Below are 23801 nucleotides of genomic sequence, written 5' to 3'. Positions count from 1 at the left end.
AGGCATCACAATATATATATATATATATATCTATTAAAGAAATGACCGAAAGTTATTAGACGAGCCCCAACCATCCCTAGATGTGCTAAATATTCGAGTATCACACCCTACACAAGAGATGATTTGAACTCTTGACTTGAGAAGACTTACGACCTTCAAAAAAGCTGCTCTAACAACTACTAAAATATTAAAGATCCGTTTGAGGCAGCTTGTGCGTTTCAGGATAAGCTGCTTATCCTGAAACGCGGCCCGCGGGCCTGCCGCAAAGGTCGACTCGCGGTCTGCGTTTAGTGTAAAAACCCAAACGCAGTTTCGGATAAGCTGGCGAAACGCGTGAACCAAACGGTACGACGACGTTTTGAAAACGTCGCCCGCACTTATAAGCTATCCCAAACGGACCCTTAGTAAGATTTCTTTCGAAATTATCTGCTATAAATGCAACTTTCAAACTTCATTCATAACTTCAATAAAACTCTTTGAAAAACTAAATTGAAATCATTCTAAGTTTAATGTCATTCTAATAATCACCACTGGTTTCATGCCCAAAAAATATAAGATTTAAAATAGCAATTTTTAAGAAAGAAAGACATAAATAATATTGCACAATAGCACAACCAAGTAAATCAGAGAAATTTTACAGATACAACACACAACTCTTATGCATTTACATACTTCACACCTATACTTTCATTTCTACATAGCATTTAGATGTTTTAACTTATGCATGAAACAATGTATTTCGCTTTTAAAAACTGATAATAGTGCTACTTTCAATTTGATATTAAACATTTAGGCGTTATGTATAAATATGAAAGTTTAGGTGTCTAGATACGTAAATAGATAATAGTTATGTGCTATTTCCAAATAAAATACTAATATTACTGCATATTTTTCTATATTGAACTCCACAAATTGTCAACACCAGCGGCCCATACTGAAGCTTTGTCATGTTATGCAGTACAACATAGTGGAAAGAGACGTAGCCAGCAGCCAAAACCACATATCCATATCCTTATACTCCATGAAATTGTCTATGCCAACAATGGTTATTAGCCACATGCGACGCAGAAGAGAAAGAACATGTCACATCAAGACACCAACTAATTGCATGATTGAGCCTGCAATAATTTATTGGTTAATATGCCTTCTAAATTTGTTATATGAATTTCGAATAAGATGAATGTTAGATTAGGTTTAGTCAGCTATGCAATTGGGGATTTAAGAAGCCATAGTTGTACATGCACTATTGATAGACATAGGAATGCTTGTTTCCACAAGCATTATGGTTTGCCTCAAATTATTGACAACATCTCACATTCTAATAATTATAGTGGGACACTCCATGTTATCAAATGAGCTATCTGGCTATTACATGAGCCAGGGATGGGAAAGCTTTAGCTATTGGAGATTGGGGTGATTGTGTTGTTCTTTCAGAGCTATGAGAGGATGATCTCTCTACATTTTTATTATATTTTTCCATATCTATATAAGTATTGGTGAGCTCTAGCAACTTGACTAATTTTTTTAGTCGTTGTAGATAGAGGCAGAATGATCATTTACAAATTTCTTGTGTTTGGATAGATTGAGCTATAGCAAGTTCTCTGTCTTTAACTTTGAGCATTTCTCTTTGAAATTCAGTTACAAAAATTTTGAGTGACTCGCTAGTTTCTTGGAGCATTTTTAATAAAGCTTGCTTATTCTTTTGGAGATGATGGGCTCCGGCAAATTATTTTATGAACAAATTATTGAATTCAACATATGAGATGACAATACAAAGTGTCAGGCGAGAAAACCTCCTAAGAGCCAACTTCTCGAAGGATGAAGATATTGATTACATCTATATAACGAAATAATTTTCTTAATATTTAAATATCTTTTTTTCAAGAAATCCAAGTTAATCATGTTCGCGCTAAGTACACCAAGAAAATAAAATCACGAGGATTGTTTGGCCAAAAGAAATAATATCTCAAATAAGAGTTCATGATACAAATAATGGGCCCAAATTAACTATATAAATCAGTCAAAAGTGTGCTACTAAATTAGCTGTGACCAACTTAGCTCATTCAACAAACTATTTCTTTTTAAGGAATTCACAGCTTGCAAACCACTAATACCAATGACTAAGGTAACATCATAAGAGATGAGAAATCATCACAAGATAACCAGACCAAGGGGAGCTATCAACTTCCCAGCTAAAAAAACAAATCATCATAAATTAATTCGACCATAAAAAAAATAAAGCCCACATAAACTTAAATGTGCTTTAGAGCAAGTTCTCTGCATCTCTTCTATACTCTTACTTCCTCCCCCCTCCTTCCTCCGACATGGACACCAAATCTCTATTGTCCTCTGCTAAAGCTATATCTTCCTTTGCTCTTATGCTCCTTTCCTTCCTTAATTACACAGAAGCAGAAACCTTCGACAGCCACAACAACCATATGTACCATAATTCTTCTGATAAATCAACAGAGACCAACATAAGCTGCAACTTTTTTTATGGAAGTTGGGTGTTTGATTCTTCATATCCTCTATATGATTTCTCTACTTGTCCCTTCATTGATGATGAGTTCAACTGTCAGAAGTATGGCAGACCTGACAAGCTCTACCTCAAGTACAGATGGAAGCCAGAGGGATGTGAGCTCCCAAGGTCTGAATTTTATGTTTTCTGTTGCCTCCTGCAAAGCAATTACTAACTATCTGCTGTGCTCTGATATGGATTTTAAAAATTGTGGTTTTAGATTTGATGGCAAGGATTTCTTATGGAGATGGAGGGGGAAGAAGATCATGTTTGTTGGTGATTCGCTTAGCTTGAATCAGTGGGAGTCTTTACTCTGCATGATTCATTCAGCTGTTCCTAATACAAGGACTTCTTTGTCTAGAGCTGCTTCCCTGTCTTCAGTTAGGTTTGAGGTAATACTTTCTCTTTTTTTCTTCTAAGTTCTTCTATTGATTATCTGCATTGTGCTTTGCTTGGTGTTCCACTGTTTGTATGATTGCTTGCTAGAGCTGCAACATTGACTGGAAGATTTACAAACATAGTGCTCAATTCTGATATATTTACATATATAACACCAAAAACTTCAATTTTTACATATATGATTTGTGCTTCCTATTTAAATAATAATAACAATAAGATTTTAGAAAATGCATTAACTGGAAGCATTGGGGTTTAGGATAGGTGTAGCATGTAGAGAAACCTGGAGCAGGGAGACCAAGAAAGTGTTGGAATTGATTGACCTTGCAACCATAAAGCATGTTCATTTAAAGTGCCGGTAGACATGCATGTTCATTTAATTGGCCGGTGTAAAGGCTTGTGGCAAGATTGTTATTTTTTAAATATATTGTCTAATTATGATATATTAAATAAGGTTGTTAGTTATGAAATTGATTATTATATGCAAAATTTTCAAAACAACAGCTATAGAATACAAATTAGAAGAGTCGTTGCGGACAGAGGAAAAGACAAAGCAGCTGATGAGCTGAAGATGGTGAGATGATGGAAGCGTGGAGAAATTATTTATGAGAAAATCAATGGTTTCAGTGGGGCTTGAAATCAAGGGAATTGTCTTGAGGGGACTAACATGAATCTCGAGGTGATTAGCATGAATTTTGAAGTATTTTTAGTAAGAAATATTCACTCAAGCTGAAAATCATCTGGAAATTAGATTTCAAATCTAACAAGATTATAGTCAAATCGAGTGTCAAGACAATATGAGTCTAAGGAACCCAAGATCATTTAATTTTGACATCGTTAAGATACTTAAATATTCACAAAATGACATCTTATTGAGAGCATCTATTTGGATCGTTCAATGGAGTAGTCCAGAATCCTTCATCATTTGCAGAGGAATTACTCCCAGACTCTATAAATAGAGCCTTACTTTCTTCATGAAAAGAGGAGCTAGAACTTGAACCGAAAGAAGAGCCGAACCCGGAGTTGGTTTGAGAAGGAGATTAATTCCAATGTTGTTATGAACTGAAGACTGGATGAATGCTTCCTGCTCTCGCCGCCACCTACCACCATCAAACACCACTAGCCGCCACTGTCGACAATCTTCAGAACTGGTCATTGCAACAAAATCCCTTGCAGAGTCACGACGTTTGTTGCAAATTAATGAAGCATTTATTAGGGTAAAGGCCAACGTAGCGGAGTATTAAAGCACCATGCAGAGCGAAGGACAACATCACGAAGTAATGAGATGCCCTACAGAGCAGCCCATCATCTTGAACACCATACAACAACACATCTCAAAGACAATGTAACAATGTACCCTAAAGATGGTGTAATGATGCACCCTAAATATGGTGTAACGACAAACTTTGAAAATGTTATAACAATTCACCTCGAGTTACAACAGACATGCCTAGAATACGGTTGCCTTCTCCAAACTCCTGAAGCACTTTCCTCACAGCTCTTCACTACAACCTACATGTCTAACTACATCCTACATGGTCCACAACTCATGCAACTCCCAATTTCGGTCTTTGTGGCCAATATAAGCTGCTACAACTCTCCACTACGATCTAAGTGACCAACTATGACCTACATGCCTAACAACTCACACGGCTTAGAACTCCTGCCCTTAAGGCCTATGAATGTTATTGCAGCTCCCTCCCAACTTTGGTCTCTGTGATCTACGAATATTATCTCAACTCACCACTACGACCTATGTGACCAACTACACCCTACGTGACTCACAGTTTCTACATCTCCCTACTACAGCCATAAGGAGCAATTGATGATTCTAAAGCAACCGCCTACGACCTACATTACCAAGTACTACCACGACTCACAAATACGGCTTCTACCATAAGTTGGACTAAATAAAAAATAAAAAATCATGAGATATTGGGCTATCAAAAAAGTTCGAAAATTTTTAAATAATCTCATATAATGATGCTAATCTTTCTTCTCTAGAAACTCTATTCTCCAAAGATCTACTCACGCGACTCGAACGAGCAAAAGGAGAGAGATGTCTACATGCGTTCAACAACAGTGAGCCACCGGATTTAGGTGAGACATTGATGAGAAAGATTATTAAGGGAAAGATCAAAATTAGCTTGGGTTGAATCAACAAAGGCATCACAATACCATGAGAGTTCACATGTAGTTGCTAAATCTGTATTGGTTATTGATAGATGGTTTTCTTGATAAATCTTGTAGAAATGACATTGAATGCACAATAGGTTATGAGGCCCAAGATGTTGATAGAACATGAGGACTAGTTAGATATTGGAGAAAAAATTGATACAATAAAAACACCCATGATGGGAACCTAGAGTAATTTAAGCTTGCTCAAGCAAGAAAAATAAAAGAGGTGAAACAAATCCATGCATATTATATCTTATTCTACCCATGTAATGGCTATTTCTAGACTTACACTTCCTTGAGCTAATTACTCCTCATTATTAATGTACTATTAGACACTAAAGTAATGACAAATGAAGCATTTCATGGTGTTGAATTCGTGCGCTCACCCTGCCTTTAAAATATAACAAGTGGATTCGCAAAGTTAATCTCGGATAAAGCTAGATTAATGAAAATAACTCATTACTTATATGAAAGATATTTTAACATAAGAGATGAATTTTTTTTAAGAGTGTGCTAGAAAATTCTCAATGATAGAGAAATATTATGCATTAGTTTAATATAAATTAGCTCAAACTTAGCCCAAGAAGTAAGAGAACTAGATTTTTTTTAAGTGGAAAACCTTAAAAAGAGTAAAAATCATACGACCTGACCCAAGCAAAATACTCCACAAAGAAATTGAAAGTATAGAAATCCAATCTTCCAACTTAGAAAAGTGACATTATAAAAACTAAAAATCCCAGCTTCATACTAATAATTTAGTTACAACATTCGTAATTAGGCTACAATAGTTATAATTGTGGTTAAAATAATAGCTACGGACTACAAAAGAAATACTTGGTGGCAATAATATCGTAGTTGACAAAAAAAATTATAGAAGGTGACTATAATAGTCATAATAAGGTTCAAATGTTGTAGTTGGTGACTAAAACAACCATAGTTGGCTTCAATAAATGCAATTGATGGTTGACAATCGATGATGGTCATTCACATGCACATCTCTTCAAGAGTAATATTTTAATTGTTAGCTCACTCTTCTATTCTCTTCTGATGTTAGTTAAATAATAGGGGCATATATATAATTTTTATATGGACAGTTAAGTAAGTTTAGCTAAAATCTCAAATCATTTCATCAGACAGTTCATATTGATTCCCATATTTATACATCATTTTGTTAACACTATAGTATCTTGATGACCTCAAAGTTAGACGATATAGGGCTCGTTGAATTCCTCTCATCGAACTGCTCAATTTGACTATAAGTAAACAAAATTTAAAAATTATTTAACCTTTCAATTGTTCCACCAAAAATTTTGACATGACTTCAAGTGCTTGATATGGGTAATTTATTTGAACTTATATTAGATCACTTTCAGTTTCATTCGATTTGATATGTCGAGACTCTTAATTTGACTATAAAACTGTTGAAATCAGGGCCCAAATATTTGTAATATATTTTTGTTCAAAATACATAGAGATTTACATATAATGATAAAAATTTTTAAGGATACAACAGTTACCCACTATTTTTAAACATTGTACATGTGTCATCCAAAAATATAAGTTATTGGAAAAGTATCAAAAATAATTTTAGACATTCCAAAAGTTTTGATGTTGATTTATACTTGTGTCATAAAAAAATATAAGTTATTGGGAAAGTCTCCATAATAATTTTAGATAATCCAAAAACTTTATATGCTGGTTAGAATGAGAATCTCTTATATTTCAAATTATCCAAATTTACTCATAAATGCTTCATGAAGTTTTGAAAATGCTAAAATTGAATCCAAAATATGTGAAATGGATACTTCTTGAAAAAAAAATGTGTATGTTCTCGTTGGTTGGGCTCTCGAGTGTGTTTTGGTGCACATGCACACACACATATTGGTGTGTGCAGTGCGTACTCAAGGTATAGCTGGTGCAATTGAGTTAGCATGGTAAGAGGTGTGTGATAATTGCCAATGGCACACATGCATGGGAGCATTCGAGCATGCCTAACTAAGCAGGTGCATGCACGGGCACTTGTGTGCTTGAAGTGGGACATGCACGTGTGTGCACATGCGTGTGGGGTGCATGGACAGAAGCAGTTGAACCGAAACATACGCTGTATCTCAAAGGAATAAATGTGGACCGTCTAATGAAGTGTTTTAAGATTTGGCTAAATTTGTTAAAATGCTAGTATAAGAAATTATAATATGCCCCTACTTTTCACATGAAGGGAAAGAAAAAGTGAAGAATGAATTAACAGCTAAACATTACTCTTGAAGAGAGGTGCATGTGTTATCCTCTATCAGTAATTGTTGTAGCCAACCACAATTATTGTAGGCACCGACTACAGCTTCTACTATGAACATCAAATATTGCAGGTACCAACTACAGCTTTTGTAGCTAACTACAACCATTAGAGCCGCCAACTACAACTTCTGCACTCACTTACTGCTACTGTAACTACCGACAAGTTATGTAACCCGATTTTAGATGTTATAGCCAAATTACTATAATTAAGTTATGAATGTCAATTTTTTTAATATCAACTTTCCCAATTTAGGAGAAGAGTCAAGAGTGGGCATCTATACTTCCCATTCTTCGTGTATTAAATTGACTGTGTTTTTTTTTTTTCTTTTTAATTGTTTTGTCATATAAAAATTTTGGTTCTCTTACAACTCTATCTATGACGTGTTTTACAAAATTATATCAAGCTTAAGCATAAAATTTATCCGTCATTAAAAATTTTCACGCACGCAACAATTTCTACGGCGAGATACCTCCTGACATGTTGCACGAAAAAATATAAATTATGATAACTCAGATTGACATGACATGGATTAGACCAAAAACGAACTTTCATTCGATTTCATCTATTTTTCAAATTCGCACTTAAATATCAAAATTCACGATAAAATCCCAACTCATATTTTAAAAAAAAAAAAAAAAAAAAAAAATCATATTAATTTGTAAATATTAATATTTGGAAGCATCTATATGTAATTATCCCTCATAATTATATTTGATACTCTCAAACTTAAAAAAATAAAAAAAGAATAGTAAAAGTAGGTGGTTTCTATGATAGCTGACGCTGACAGCAGTCCTAACACCAATCATCACATGAACCTTCGCTTTCCGACGACTGCTCACGACTTCTGTGAAGAAGAAGGAAAAAGCTTCCGTCACGCAGCTAATCTTGATTTAATGGTTAGGCATGATGACATCAATTATAAGACTTTGGGTGAGGAATAGCAAACATAGATATATGTATAAAGTTTAAGAAGACTATATTGAAATATTTTTGACATATGATTTGGGTGCAATATGAGGAAATAATTGGATAAAATACAAAAATTAATACATCTTTTATTATTATTTTTTTATTTTAGTAAATTTATAATTGAATTAAACATGAAACAAGATAATAGTAGTGGTGTAAACGAACTGAACACGAGCGAGCCCAGGCTGAGCTTGTGTTTGGCTCGTTTGTATTTCGAGTTCAAAAAGTGTGTTTGTGTTCGTCTTGTTTGCTTAGTGAGCCGAACGCGAGCTGTTCACGAACAAAAGGGTCGTTTTAACAACCCTAATCACATGGTCATAAGATGTTAAGGGTTGGAGTACAAGATTCATAATTTATTGTTTATACTAAAACATCATTTGAATCTAATTAATATTTTTTATTTTATCTCCTTAATTAATACTCTTAAATGTTTATAAATCTTTGTAGCCTTGTAGGCAATTAATTTTTTTCAAAATGCTACTTGTATATATAATATATATATTGATGAGTAGTATTTCGAGCCAAAAAAAAGCGGATCACGATCGGCGTGTTAACTTGGCGAATAAGCCAAACACAAGTTTCTTAACGAGCCGAACACGAGTTGTTCGCGAACAACGAGCCGTTTTGATAGCCTTAGACAATAGTGATTTGATTAGAGTCCAAATAAACTCAAATCAAGTGTTTGAAACCTTGTTGAATGTTTTGGAACATTATTGAAGTGTCGAATGATCTCGAAATCTTTTGTACTTACATTCAAACTAAGGGTTCATTCGAGACAATATTTTGGCTGCTATGCTTTTCGTACCATAACAACAGTTTTGTTTGGGAACTGTTTTCTTGCTGCTTTCTAGAAATTCCTGTAATTGAAATATATATATTTTTTCAACCTAATCGATAAAGTGTGGTGACTGCAATAAATTTGTAATAGTCATCGCAATTTTTTGAACAACACATATTTTGCAACAACTTCTTCAAATTGTTATTGCTATCTCAAATTGACCATTTGTGTCACGATTGGAGAACTTCGCATCCCTAAAATCACTTCATTTTAAGTTTTAGCTAGATTTATTATACTACAACTCATAAATTATGAATTGATCATTATTCTCCATATGACAAGTACCATGACTCAAAATTAGAGAGGCCTTGAAAATCTAAAAAAGAACTTCAAAGCTCATTTGACAGCCAATGCCGACAACCACCACTATCAATCATCATTGACTGATTGTAGCTGCTTACAAGCACAATTGAAACTGCTTACAAGCTCAACTTAGAAGTGGAAGAAGAGCTCTATATGTATACTTGGACTTCAAGTATAAATACAAAAAAATTAAATTTTCAATTTTTCTAGATAAGAGAGGATCAAAATATGCCATATCACAAAGGAATAACTTTTATAATGTTTTTTTTAAAGTTGTTTTCTTTTATTGACTATAGTGATTCTATATAATGGATGATGGATGATAGTTCCTTGATGTTTTGCCAGTCAACTCATGTATTATTCTTTTGTGATGTTAGTATCTCCCACAAATTTTTCGTTAAGTGACATTTCATCAGTAAATTCTAGAAAAATATCAGAACTTTGAATATCTCCTCGATCTAAATTTGATACAATTCAATCAAAATTTTCTCTTGTCATTTCTCACTTTCACAAGAATATTTCGACAATTTTTCTGATAACTTTTTCTTAATGACGGATCGTAATCTTGATTTCAATTAGTGATGTGCATCTTTTAATATTTTTTGATACAAGAGTAATTTATTATGTTGCCTAATCCATTTAGTTATATAAATGTGTTCAGCTTAAGCTTTACATGATAATGGCTCTCATTATTCCTTTGTAGGACTAGTGAGAGCTTAATCAAAGAGATATTCTTTGAAGTCAATTAAATTCTGTTGATTTTGAAAATTCTATTGAAGTTGACCTCTTTCTTATATGGACCCTCCCCCAACTTTCGAGAAGTGGCACCTCAAAAGGTTTTGACATTAATGACCCCCGAGCGAAAAACACCTATTATAGACCTTCATGATCCCATAATTCTTACATATTTACATATCTCACGCCTAAACTTTTTATAATGTGTGTGTGAGTGCTATTACCCATAATATTAACAACGGAAATTTACATACCTAGCGCACAATTTTTATGTATTTACATAACTCAAACATAAACTTCCATATTTACATGCATAATACTTGGTTTTAAACTAATATACAAAAATGTGTATTTCACTTTTACGAAGTGACAATAGTGATATTTTTGATATGATATTAATGATTTGTGCGCTTTGTGTGTATATATAAAAGCTTAGTTTTGAAATATCTAAATACATAAGAATTGTGTGCTTTTTTCTCTCTATTATATGTATGTAGTAAACTTTGATATTATTATTTATTGATAAGGTTTGTATCACTATTCAGGACTATGGCTTATCAATCATGCTCTACAGATCAACATACCTTGTTGACATAGTAAGGGAGAGGATCGGACGTGTGCTGAAGCTGGACTCCATACATGAAGGTCAGGCGTGGCTTGGTACTGATCTCCTCATCTTTAACTCTTGGCACTGGTGGACTCACACTGGAAACAGCCAACCGTAAGCCAACTGCATACTTCCCTTTCATCTACTGAGATCATATTTGTATGAGATTATGAAGAAGATATATAAATTAAATTACTTTTTTTTTTTCAATGCTGCTGTAGATGGGATTATGTTCAGTATAAGAACAATATATACAAGGACATGAACAGGTTGGATGCCTTCTATAAGGGGATGACAACATGGGGAGGATGGGTAGATTCCAATGTAAACCCAGAGAAGACCAAGGTTTTCTTCCTGGGCATCTCTCCCACGCATTACCAGTAAGTTACTCAGCTCAATTCATAAAAAACTTAAGCTTTTATATTATTAATGGGATTTAACCATGAATTTAACTTATATCTAGCCAAACATTAAAAAAAAAAAAAGACTAAATTCAACGCTCTGTTAAATCGACTGCTCGTATTCCCTCGTAAATCATGATTTATTAAATCCAATTGAGAGAAGGATTTATTAGGTCGTAGCCGACGAGCTATGCTGTTGCATATGTGATTTATCAGATTCAAATTTATCGGATTTGATAAATCCTACTTAACATACATAGAAGATGCACCCAAACATCGCCTTAAATATTTCTGATGATCATACTAGATTTGGTTAAGGGAAGCTACCGTTAAACTAAATTATAGTTAGTTATACTGCAAGCACTCGCAGTTTCTTGTACACCCCTTTATCTCAATAGCCATTTTTTATGAGATTGCATATGAACTGAGTTTAGCATAAAAATTTGATTTTTAGTTAAATATTCCAATGATTCATGAATCAGGGCAGGAGAATGGGGAGGATCAAATGCTAAAAGTTGTTACAGAGAGACAGAACCGATAGAGGGATCAAGATATCCAGGTGGTTCACTCCCAGCACTGAGCATTGTGAAGAAAGTGCTGAACGCAATGTCTGTGCCCGTTTATCTACTTGACATAACCCTTCTATCTCAACTAAGAAAGGATGCTCATCCTTCTACATACAGTGGAGAGCACTCGGGAGTGGATTGCAGCCATTGGTGCCTCCCTGGTCTACCTGATACATGGAATCAGATTCTATATGCAGTTCTTCTCAATAAAGGAGAGACGAGTTCAGCGTTTTCTGCTTCCAATAAACTTTCTGCATTCTGGATTCATTAAGAACTGTAGATTGGTAGGCACGATATGAAGGAATACTACCTCAGCTTTTGTTTTGGGTTTTGAGAAAATGATGATACAGTTTGAAATGTTGAATGATAGGTTTATATTTGATAAGTTTGCAAGAATTGTAACGTTGTAATTTGCATTGCTCATTGAACATTTTTATTGGTTCTACCATTTAATATTCCTTCTAAGATATCAGGGCTATATATACAGTATATATGCAGTTCTAATTTCTTAATTCAACTACAATTTATGTTAAATTCAATCCTTGTTCATAGAATTCTTTCAATATGTGTGTGTAGAGTTCATCTTCCTTGTTTTGTTCTACTAAGTTTATTGCTATTTCAGTAAGTCTTCATTTCATTAGTTCCTTCAACATGTGAACTCTCTTTTCTTCTTCTTTAATACTACTTGTTATTGACAGCATTTTACTCTTGTATTTGACCATTGAGGTGTTCTTTTTACAATTGGAATAAAGCCAATAACTAAATTAATTTCTATTCCTCATGTTTATGGTGATAAATTCATTTAAAAGAAATATTTGAATTTGTATCTTCTTAGTTTTTATTTAGTTTGTTTTAGGGTCAAAAGTGCAGAGATGTATGTGGTATCCGATCTCCACCGTCGATCAAAACAATCAAATTTTTTTTTTTTAAGTTGGAAGTGGGGCCCAATGAAATACTTCTTTGCGGTGATCGACGATGGAGATCAGACACCGCATGCATCTCTGAATACGATGTGTGAGCTGTCACATCAAAAAAAGGTGTGTCTTATAGTTTTCCTAATCGTGTCGGTTTGATTAGCTATCCATAGTAATAATATAGCTGCAACATAACCCACAGTTACACTTTATCTAGTGTCAACTTTACCATACAGTAACCACCTCAAATCATCTTAGCCGTCCATGCTGATTTCCGATAACTTTAGCTTTCTATAATTACCTTTACTGTTACTGCACTCTATGTGTTAACTCATCACCTTCCTCTCTGCTTCTCTGCTCCTCAGTGTATTGTCTCGGTGCTAACCATTATTGCAGGGCATCAAGCTTCTATTATGGAATCAGAGCTCCAGAATCATTGCAATGGAAGAATCGACCACTTTTCAGCTCTAAGAAGCTGCAGCGTCCCTCTCTTTCACAAGTGTGACGATCTCCCAATCCCTAAAATTCCTTATGATCAATATCAAAATCAAGTTCCGGCAAGGGTACCGGCGAAGATAGAGGGGAGCCCGGGCGGGAGCTTCGCGAACAGGTGAAGGGGGAGGAGCTCGAGGAGATGAATCGCGGAGCAGACGCAATAAGGAGATAAGATGTGGGAGAGGGAGGGAGGATAAGCCAGCCGCTTGCTTGCCTGGGAAAAAAAACAGGGATAGGAATAGTATTTTTATTTTTTTATGATTAAGCTCCGTTTGGGGCCTCCTATTTTGCGCGGCTACCCGGCGCAGCCCCATCGCAGGCCGCAGATCTACCCCGCGGCCTGCGTTTTCGATCGGCTTTTTCCTCTTTTACCCCCTGCTCTCCAGTCTCTCGCGATCGAGCAAAATGGTTTCTGTGGTGAATGAGAGGGAAAGTGAGCGAGGCGGAGGCGAGATGAGGTGAGGAAGAAGAAAAATAAGAACGAAGAGGAATACTCTCCTTCTAGGGACGAGCCGAACAAGACAACGTCTGTGATCGCAGAACAGAGGAGAGTAGGTATTAGCATTCGGCGTGGACAACAGAGCTTGCGATTGATCCAAAATAGAGGGAGGAATTATTGCCTGCGCGGTGTCCGATCCTGGTCGTACATCACTGTGATCTACAGTCAGGATTATTTATGTTTTGTTTTTTTAAAAAAAAATTTAAATGGGGCCCACCGTTCGGGACTGTAGATCAGGTGATTTATGGTCCGGATCGGACACCGCACGCAAGCTGCGTGCGGTGTCTGATCCGTATGAAATAATTTTTCGAATAGAGGAGACTAGGTGTTAGCGTTCGGCGTTGACAACAGAGCTTGCGATTGATCCAAATGCTTCGAGAAGTGCTGAGAAGAAGGGCAAACTGCCTACGTCGGGGACTCCTAACGTGAGCTCCGTTCGGATTGAAATATTCGATTGTGTTACAAAAATATTTCATCTGCGTTATTTGTAAAAATGATATGTTATTCGAGTATTACATGATGTTATTCAATTATTTTGCAGTGTTATTGAAATATTCCATCGCGTTACTTGATTTGGGAATATGTTATTCGGCATATTTCCCGTGTTATTTCAATTTACACTATGTTATTAGAATAACAAAACTCCAAATCATATAATGCGAGAGATAATTCCAATAATACTTCAGCCATAAATCAAGTAAAGCGATGAAATATTCCAATAACACCCCAAAATAATCCAATAAAATCATATAATACTTGAATAACACATCATTTTTACAAATAACGCAGATATAATATTCCCATATAACAACCAAATATTCCAATATGAATGTAGCTCTACGTTAGGAGTCCTGATGTAAAATTCTCCCTAGTAAGCGAAGGGTGAACTCAGGGAAAAATAAAGTAAATCATTTTATAGTATTTAAGTTGTTTTACTTAGAATGTAATGTTAATATTATTTAATTAATAGTTATGTATATATTTTATGATATGATATAGAAATATGAGAGAAATAATTAATCATTTAATTTACTATATTTAAAATAATTAATCATTAGTTTTACTATATTTAATTAATCTCCTTACACTAGAGAAATATATTTTAAAATATGTAGCTTACACAAATTACATAAAAAATATGCATTTTTTTATTTTAGAGAACATTATAGGTATTATTATAATTAGAAAGAAATTATATAAAACTATGCATTATTAATTTTTCATTTTGCTTGTAATTTTATTATTATTTTTTCTTTAGCACTTTCGTTACTTACTATTAAGTGAGTTGTGTATTTGAACTTTTGTTCTGTTTTGAAATGAATTTCTGCTTCGAAAGTATCAAATATGTAGCTCACAGTTATGCTTTAAACAGCTACACTAAGCAGGAGCAGAATGATCATTTTTTTAGAAACAACTGTCTCACAGCTGCTTTCACACAGCTGCAACAAATAAGCAGTCAGTCTTCTCACAACAGCTTCCCCACAGCAGCTTCATGAAATAACGCAACTATAACTGAGAAGCTGCAGCTGCCCCAAATAGAGCTTAAATCCCTTTTAATATTAATACCCCTCGATTTGCATCTTTTTCTCTCGAACACGACATTGTGGTGAAATGAATGCCCTTCCTGGGTAAAATCGATGTTTCAGTCGTGTTGGCGAGGTCCATTTCTTTATCTAGGGTCATTCGGATCACTTTTTCGGCGATCAAGCACAAAACGATAATTCACACATTTTTAGCCCTCCCGTGAAGCCGTAGCAAAATGGACGTGCTTCCTATGTGAAATTGACGTCTCGGGTGTGGTCCGTTTCACAATCCAGGGTTGTTCGGACAACTTCGCATCATAGGGCCAATTCAAGCCAATTTCGTGCGCAACGCAACACATAATATTTGTTGATCCTATAGGAGTTATTCGACATGTAAAATGCTGACCGACCTTTGTCTAAGCGAAAGTCAAAAACCTAGCAAAATGAGTTTGACTGTGTCTTTCAACACGCGCCGAAAGGTCTTGGGTGGATGTCTAAACTACCAGATGTTATGGACAGACCGTAAGCTATCTCGAGTCATGCAGGTGAACACCTTACACTAGTGACATAAAAAATTGATGCCAACGGTCACATTAGCCTAGTGATTGAGAGTTTTGTTTTTCAACCAAAAGGTCCTATCAAGATCTTGTTTATGTGGGCAAGATCTGGTTGAGTGTATTTGTGTGCGTGAGTGTGCGTGAAAAAAAAAAAAATCCTTTAAAAGTGAAGTTGGCTGTTAAGCTATTTTTTTAGAGTGGTTTCACAAAAAAATTTCAACATAATCAATTTTAATCCATTTAATTATATCATAATAAATATTATTCAGCAAATACACTAATCCAACACTCACACAGAGAGAAGGAAGAGGTAAAGGGGTTGGTCCAATGACTTAACTCCCTATGGTATGGTTGGCCAAACAAGATGGGGAAATAATTTTTTTTCTTTTAATTAGTGTTAATACATATTTTTTAAAAAAATAGTTAGTTATTTTCCCATAGTATGAAAATTTCAAATTTTAAAGTTTAAAAATCTAGAATTTTAAATTTTAATACATATCATTAAAAACTCACACTTAATCATACATAGTCTTACATGATGATTTTTATAAATATAAATGCCACATAAAAATGATAAATTTTAAGTTATTACCTTTATCCAGTTTTGGCTCCTTGTGATTGGCCCACTTTTATTGCATTCACACCTTGTGCCACATTAGGCGTGGGTAGTCCTTTTGTACAAAGAGATGATTAATTCATGGAATCTTTAGGAATATCCTCAAGGGGTTTGTGTCCATATTTAGTAGTGTAGATAGTTGTTGAGGCTTGTTTAAAATTTAGGTTGACATGTTTAACTTGGGCTGGCTTTATTAAACTTCTAGGGATCTTAGGTTCAAGTTTGTTGAATGTTTAATAGATGATAAGGATCAATAGGTCTGAGGTGTGATTAAATATATTTCATGATCAACCTTGTTTAACCATAATCAAATGGACTCGACCATATTCACCAAAGCTATAGGATAGGTCCTTTGGATAGCTAAGGTGACTTAGGAATATGAGCGTCTTTAATTGATCCATAGGCAGGGTCAATTATATCGTGAGTCATAGATGTTGATATTGGTTTAAAGTATTAAGCTTGTGTTTGATCAAAACCATATTAGCCCAATGTCAATTTAAGGGATTAAATAACCTTGGGTAGAACCAAAAGAACATGTTGTCTCATAAAGCATTAGTTTATTTCTAAAACAAACTAAGGATATTCTAATGGTAAATTGATTCATCATTGTATCTTTGGCTTAATTTAAAATAAGATTATAGGGCTGTGAATTAAGACAAAGGTAGCTTAGATTATAGTTCTATCCAAGCTAAAGAGACATGATAGTTTATCTTAGGATAACCAATGTTAGGTCACCTACTCGCTAAAACAAAAACAAAGGAATTTCCTACAAGGCATTGGAGAAATTGAGATCTGAATTTAGATTAATCTAAGCTAGACTTAGTTTATAGTAATTTAAGGACTTATACTCTTTTAGATGTCTAAGGGTTTTATTGTTCTCTAATAAATCAACTAGGTCTAACTTTATCAAAGCTGAAGTTAGCTCATTTAAATAAGTCTTGAGTCTTCAAGACCAATAAAAGTTCTAATGACAAATTAATGAAAAAGTTGGCTATAACTTAAATTTATTAAGGCTAAAAACTTGTCCTAAGGTTAAATCATCTCAGGGCTAGGTCATCTTGATAAAAAATTTCTAATGTATCCAAATGGTTTATCCTTTAACTAACTAAACTTAAAAGCTAAATTGGTGGAAGTATAGGTGTACACTAAGAGAGATTACAAGTCATAATTAAGATAATCTATACCATCTAAAATAACCAAAAGCTATTTGTAAGTGTAAAAAAGAAAAAAAAAATCCAATGAGACCTAAATAAACACTAAGTAGAGTATAATAAGTCACTTGTACGCTCAAGTTTCATTAGGAAATCTAAGTGAGATTTTGATCCATCAAGATGATTCACTAACCCAAAGAAGGATAAAATTAACCCAATGGAGCTTAGGATAGGTGACAATATACTAGATAGAATCTAAGGGTGATTTGAATCCTCCTAAATTTATATTATAAGAGAATGGGCAATGCCAATATGATTAAATGTAATGGGGCCCATTTGATCTGTTATTCTAAGGATCTAAGCCGTAAGGTAGAAACACAAAGTTTAGGTCTAACTAGCCGCGCTTGGTGGAAAAATTATTGCGTGGACATAAATTTTGTATGCAGTGTCTGATATGGGAAAAAATATTACATCAGTACTGCCCACGTAGAGTAACGTGCATAACCAATGAAATCACGTCACAACACCTCGCGTGACAGGATGTTATGGACAGACCGGTAGCTTTCTCGAGTCATGCAGGTGAACACCTTACACTAGTGACATAAAAAATTGATGCCAACGGTCACATTAGCCTAGTGATTGAGAGTTTTGTTTTTCAACCAAAAGGTCCTATCAAGATCTTGTTTATGTGGGTTGAGTGTATTTGTGTGCGTGAAAAAAAAAAAAATCCTTTAAAAGTGAAGTTGGCTGTTAAGCTATTTTTTTAGAGTGGTTTCACAAAAAAATTTCAACATAATCAATTTTAATCCATTTAATTATATCATAATAAATATTATTCAGCAAATACACTAATCCAACACTCACACAGAGAGAAGGAAGAGGTAAAGGGGTTGGTCCAATGACTTAACTCCCTATGGTATGGTTGGCCAAACAAGATGGGGAAATAATTTTTTTTCTTTTAATTAGTGTTAATACATATTTTTTAAAAAAATAGTTAGTTATTTTCCCATAGTATGAAAATTTCAAATTTTAAAGTTTAAAAATCTAGAATTTTAAATTTTAATACATATCATTAAAAACTCACACTTAATCATACATAGTCTTACATGATGATTTTTATAAATATAAATGCCACATAAAAATGATAAATTTTAAGTTATTACCTTTATCCAGTTTTGGCTCCTTGTGATTGGCCCACTTTTATTGCATTCACACCTTGTGCCACATTAGGCGTGGGTAGTCCTTTTGTACAAAGAGATGATTAATTCATGGAATCTTTAGGAATATCCTCAAGGGGTTTGTGTCCATATTTAGTAGTGTAGATAGTTGTTGAGGCTTGTTTAAAATTTAGGTTGACATGTTTAACTTGGGCTGGCTTTATTAAACTTCTAGGGATCTTAGGTTCAAGTTTGTTGAATGTTTAATAGATGATAAGGATCAATAGGTCTGAGGTGTGATTAAATATATTTCATGATCAACCTTGTTTAACCATAATCAAATGGACTCGACCATATTCACCAAAGCTATAGGATAGGTCCTTTGGATAGCTAAGGTGACTTAGGAATATGAGCGTCTTTAATTGATCCATAGGCAGGGTCAATTATATCGTGAGTCATAGATGTTGATATTGGTTTAAAGTATTAAGCTTGTGTTTGATCAAAACCATATTAGCCCAATGTCAATTTAAGGGATTAAATAACCTTGGGTAGAACCAAAAGAACATGTTGTCTCATAAAGCATTAGTTTATTTCTAAAACAAACTAAGGATATTCTAATGGTAAATTGATTCATCATTGTATCTTTGGCTTAATTTAAAATAAGATTATAGGGCTGTGAATTAAGACAAAGGTAGCTTAGATTATAGTTCTATCCAAGCTAAAGAGACATGATAGTTTATCTTAGGATAACCAATGTTAGGTCACCTACTCGCTAAAACAAAAACAAAGGAATTTCCTACAAGGCATTGGAGAAATTGAGATCTGAATTTAGATTAATCTAAGCTAGACTTAGTTTATAGTAATTTAAGGACTTATACTCTTTTAGATGTCTAAGGGTTTTATTGTTCTCTAATAAATCAACTAGGTCTAACTTTATCAAAGCTGAAGTTAGCTCATTTAAATAAGTCTTGAGTCTTCAAGACCAATAAAAGTTCTAATGACAAATTAATGAAAAAGTTGGCTATAACTTAAATTTATTAAGGCTAAAAACTTGTCCTAAGGTTAAATCATCTCAGGGCTAGGTCATCTTGATAAAAAATTTCTAATGTATCCAAATGGTTTATCCTTTAACTAACTAAACTTAAAAGCTAAATTGGTGGAAGTATAGGTGTACACTAAGAGAGATTACAAGTCATAATTAAGATAATCTATACCATCTAAAATAACCAAAAGCTATTTGTAAGTGTAAAAAAGAAAAAAAAAATCCAATGAGACCTAAATAAACACTAAGTAGAGTATAATAAGTCACTTGTACGCTCAAGTTTCATTAGGAAATCTAAGTGAGATTTTGATCCATCAAGATGATTCACTAACCCAAAGAAGGATAAAATTAACCCAATGGAGCTTAGGATAGGTGACAATATACTAGATAGAATCTAAGGGTGATTTGAATCCTCCTAAATTTATATTATAAGAGAATGGGCAATGCCAATATGATTAAATGTAATGGGGCCCATTTGATCTGTTATTCTAAGGATCTAAGCCGTAAGGTAGAAACACAAAGTTTAGGTCTAACTAGCCGCGCTTGGTGGAAAAATTATTGCGTGGACATAAATTTTGTATGCAGTGTCTGATATGGGAAAAAATATTACATCAGTACTGCCCACGTAGAGTAACGTGCATAACCAATGAAATCACGTCACAACACCTCGCGTGACAGAGAAAAAAAAAGGCGCAGTAACACGGGGAATATTCCCCCCCATGTTATTCATGTGTTATTGTGTCCTGGGAATATTCTTAGTGTTATAATAACACAATAACACATGAAAAACACATAATAACACATGAATAACACGGGAGAGAATATTCTCCCATGTTACTGCGCCGTTTTTTTTTTTCTATCGGGAATATTCCCCGTGTTATTCTAATATTATTGTGTGTTATTCATGTGTTATTCATGTGTTATTGTGTCCTAAGAATATTCTTGGTGTTATAATAACACAATAATACATCAATAACACATGAATAACACACAATAATATATGAATAACACAGGGGAGAATACTCCCCGTGTTACTGCGCCGTTTTTTTTCCTGTCGCGCGGGATGTCGTGACGTGATTTCATTGGCTACGCACGTTACTTCTAGATGCGTAGTACTGATGTAATATTTTTTCCTGATCTGAACAGTCAAAAATTTAGAATGAGCCCCACTTTAATAATACACAAATTTAAGTGTCATAATAAACACTCCGGGTGAGATGAGCTTACATGCCTCGCACCTTGTCTGCCACCGTGCGACCTACAGGCTAGAGCCCCATTCGCACTTCCTATCCTCTTATCTTAGATTCCCAACATCTCATCTCCTATCTCTACACTGCCGCTTCATCGTTCTCCATGGCGTCGCACCTGGGATAGATTTCTTATTGGAATTCGAACCAGCAAGTGATATCCACAGTTTGAGCTCCACCTTCCTCATGGCCGGCCTCTTAGCGGCCTCCTCATCTAACGCCCTTCTACGTTGCAGAGCACCAACGCTCATGTCCCCAACACCTGCCTTTCCGGCATCTCTTCCAGGTAAGATTGTATCAGCTCAACATGCCTCCAAGAAACCTAGTTCTTCTTCTTTTTCTGAAATGATCAAACTTAACTGTTTTGAAAACCCTAATCAATTTCAAGTGTTTTTTTTTTTGCTTGCGCAGGTCGAATTCCATGTTGGAGGATCTCCCAGATTGGAGCAAGGAGTGGTTCGAGAAGAGGATTCCGCCGGCTCCAGGTTTCTTGTGTCGCCGTGCCTGAAGTGAGCTCCACTACAGAGGTACCGCTCATTTCCAGTTGGTGCTCATGTATTTCACGAAACCTAGGTTTCTTCCTGGAGATTCATTAATGTGTGGGCTGGAACCCTAATATAGGTCAGAAAAATAGCAGCCAAGGAAGTCCAACGTCCGGTTTACCCCTTTGCTGCCATTGTTGGCCAGGACGAGATGAAACTATGCCTCCTTCTTAACGTCATCGACCCGAAGATCGGTGGTGTCATGATAATGGGAGATCGAGGTACCGGCAAGTCAACCACGGTCCGTTCACTGGTAGACCTGCTGCCGGAGATCAAGGTGGTCATTGGGGATCCGTTCAACTCTGATCCAGACGATCCAGAGTGCATGGGGATTGAGGTTAGGGAGCGTGTCACCCGGGGAGAGGAGCCTCCTGCAACAACCGCTAAGATCACCATGGTAGATCTCCCACTTGGAGCCACTGAGGACCGAGTTTGTGGAACCATTGATATCGAGAAGGCTCTCACTGAGGGTGTCAAGGCATTCGAACCTGGACTCTTGGCCAAAGCGAATAGGGGCATTCTCTATGTTGATGAGGTCAATCTTTTAGATGATCACTTGGTGGATGTTCTTCTGGACTCTGCTGCTTCTGGTTGGAACACAGTGGAGAGAGAGGGGATCTCCATTTCTCATCCTGCGCGCTTCATTCTCATCGGTTCGGGAAACCCTGAAGAAGGAGAGCTAAGGCCACAGCTTCTTGATAGGTTTGGAATGCATGCTCAGGTTGGCACAGTGAGGGATGCAGAGTTGAGGGTGAAGATTGTGGAGGAGAGGGCTAGGTTTGACATGGACCCCAAGGGGTTCAGGGAATCCTATAGAACAGAACAGGAGAAGCTGCAGCAGCAGATTACTTCAGCTAGGAATAATTTGTCTTCAGTTCAGATTGATCATGATCTCCGGGTTAAGATATCCAAGGTGTGTGCAGAGCTAAATGTGGATGGTCTCAGAGGAGATATTGTAACAAATAGAGCTGCAAAAGCATTGGCAGCCTTGAAGGGGAGAGACAAAGTGACAGCAGATGATGTGGCTACTGTCATACCAAATTGCTTGAGGCACCGGCTCCGGAAGGATCCTTTGGAGTCTATAGACTCTGGACTACTTGTCATTGAAAAGTTTTATGAGGTGTTTAATTAAGCTATCTCTTAGAGGTAAGATTGCAGTCCTTAGTAGGCATCTCAGCTTAAACCATTCTTCTCAGATGATGATATTTTGTTTTTGGCATTGTTCTCATCTCTGTTTTCTTTTATTCTACCTTGTTTTAGTTCACTTTTTAGAAGATTGTTATAATATCTAAACCTATTAATGTTCCCCAACAGTCTGAAGTTCTAAGAAAAATATGCACAAATCAAGGATGATTAGTGTTAAGGAAATGCCTTTTTGAAGTCAACTTCCTTCTGTTCTGGTTTAATTGTTTGGATGCATAGTGGTAGGATAGATTGTGTTGATGCAATATGAGTCATGGTGAGTGAATAATATAATGGAGAGCTGATCCCATAATTTGTTTTAGGAAATTGTACTTTCAGAGAAGGTAGCAATATAAGTTCTCGATGAATGTCTTCCAATTTGCTTTAGAATGCATAGACTTGAAGGATTGATGTGACTAGTGGCAGTCAGGAGTGTAGTATATTTATCTTGCCCAAAGAGAGAAAAAAAAGAACATAGATTAAGCATGATTTTATTATAAAAGAAAAATTATATAAGATAAATGAGGACACACTCAATCAAAGTTATATGAGCACTTGTAGTAATTGGTTGCCTTATATAATATGCAATTGAGGATGTAATTAAAACTATTACTATTAATATTATTATTGTTTTAAAATCTAATAAATAGCAATATAGACTAAAAACGAGGAATATGGTTGAGATTTAAGATGATGAGAAATTAGAGAATGTGGATATGGTTGAGAATAAAATGATGGAGAAAACAGAATGTTTTGTCGATTATTCCAATAAAGGCTCATTGAATGATAAAAGTGATGACGCCGTTAAAATTTAAAATTATAACCTTAGTAACACATTACGTCTTTTTTTTCATGGGCTAATACAAGTAGGGCTGTCAAAACGGCTTGTCGTTCGCGAACAGCTCGTGTTCGGCTCGTTAAGAAGCTCGTGTTCGGCTCGTTCGCTAAGTTAACGAGTCGATCACAAACAACACGAACAAATATTTGTTCATTCGTGTTCGACTCGAAATACTACCAATTATATATACATATATATATATATATATATATATATACATATATATACATACAT

General features: G+C 35.2%; 2 protein-coding genes across 2 annotated transcripts; both read left to right on the top strand.

Moving 5' to 3' along the window:
- The first annotated feature begins 2131 nt into the window (after nucleotides 1-2131).
- LOC110022590 (protein trichome birefringence-like 37) lies at nucleotides 2132-12338 on the top strand. The gene is made up of 5 exons (XM_020721621.1): nucleotides 2132-2647; nucleotides 2739-2910; nucleotides 10776-10951; nucleotides 11059-11217; nucleotides 11721-12338. Exons 1-5 carry the CDS (start codon nucleotides 2325-2327, stop codon nucleotides 12073-12075), a joined length of 1185 nt encoding a protein of 394 aa, XP_020577280.1. The 5' UTR covers nucleotides 2132-2324; the 3' UTR covers nucleotides 12076-12338.
- An 8626-nt stretch (nucleotides 12339-20964) lies between these two features.
- On the top strand, nucleotides 20965-22919 carry LOC110022589 (magnesium-chelatase subunit ChlI, chloroplastic-like). Its single transcript, XM_020721620.1, has 3 exons — nucleotides 20965-21291; nucleotides 21417-21532; nucleotides 21627-22919. Exons 1-3 carry the CDS (start codon nucleotides 20976-20978, stop codon nucleotides 22677-22679), a joined length of 1485 nt encoding a protein of 494 aa, XP_020577279.1. The 5' UTR covers nucleotides 20965-20975; the 3' UTR covers nucleotides 22680-22919.
- Nucleotides 22920-23801: the final 882 nt, after the last annotated feature.

This window comes from Phalaenopsis equestris, unplaced genomic scaffold, assembly GCF_001263595.1.
Source record: "Phalaenopsis equestris unplaced genomic scaffold, ASM126359v1 Scaffold000198, whole genome shotgun sequence".
Classification (NCBI taxonomy): domain Eukaryota; kingdom Viridiplantae; phylum Streptophyta; class Magnoliopsida; order Asparagales; family Orchidaceae; genus Phalaenopsis; species Phalaenopsis equestris.
The sequence above is the reverse complement of the archived record's forward strand: the minus strand, read 5'-3'. Positions and strand labels throughout refer to the sequence as shown.